At 68.6% G+C, this 544-nt stretch overlaps 1 protein-coding gene across 1 annotated transcript in view; it reads right to left on the reverse strand.

The window, feature by feature from the left end:
• emx1 (empty spiracles homeobox 1) overlaps positions 1 to 204 on the reverse strand; it is a 5,192-nt gene extending 4,988 nt beyond the window's left edge. Inside the window, exon 1 of the mRNA XM_030087213.1 lies at positions 1 to 204. This exon is cut by the window's left edge and continues 139 nt beyond it. Within this exon, the coding sequence (XP_029943073.1) occupies positions 1 to 204 (204 nt within the window).
• Positions 205 to 544: the final 340 nt, after the last annotated feature.

The following is a 544-nucleotide window of genomic DNA, read 5'->3' on the forward strand; positions in this document are numbered from 1 at the left end:
GTGGCCCACGCCGTCCGGGAAGACCAGGTCCGGGCTCTGGTACAGGGGCCTGGCGGGGGGGGCCTGGTAGCTCATCAGGGCCTCCGCGGGGGGGCTGGAGTAGGCCAGGGCCGCCGGGCGGAGCGGCTCCTCCGCGCCCAGCGGGTTCTCTTTGGCCACCAGAGACTCGATGGTGAAGCAGCGTTTTCCCGCGGACGGAAACATGTTTCCTGCAGGAGAGACCCGGAGAGTCACCGGAGAGTCACCGGAGAGTCACCGGAGCGGAGCGGAGCTGCGCGCGGCCCCTCCTCTCACACGCACATCCTCACGAGCTGGATGGAGATGCTCCACAAGTCAACAGTGCTGCAAATTGAGCTGGATGCGCGCGCTGCGACGCGTTCCGTGCACTGGTGCGCGCGGCGCCAGAGCGCCTCCAAACTTTCACGCAGCTTGACGCAGCGCGGCGCAGCGCTGTGATTGGAGCAGAGCTCCTGCCAATGGTTCTCCTCCAGGAGCTGCTCCGGTGACCGGCGCGTCCCCGGGGCTCCGCGGTGTGTCCGGGGCT

The sequence above is a fragment of the Salarias fasciatus genome, unplaced genomic scaffold (genome assembly GCF_902148845.1).
Source record: "Salarias fasciatus unplaced genomic scaffold, fSalaFa1.1, whole genome shotgun sequence".
Classification (NCBI taxonomy): domain Eukaryota; kingdom Metazoa; phylum Chordata; class Actinopteri; order Blenniiformes; family Blenniidae; genus Salarias; species Salarias fasciatus.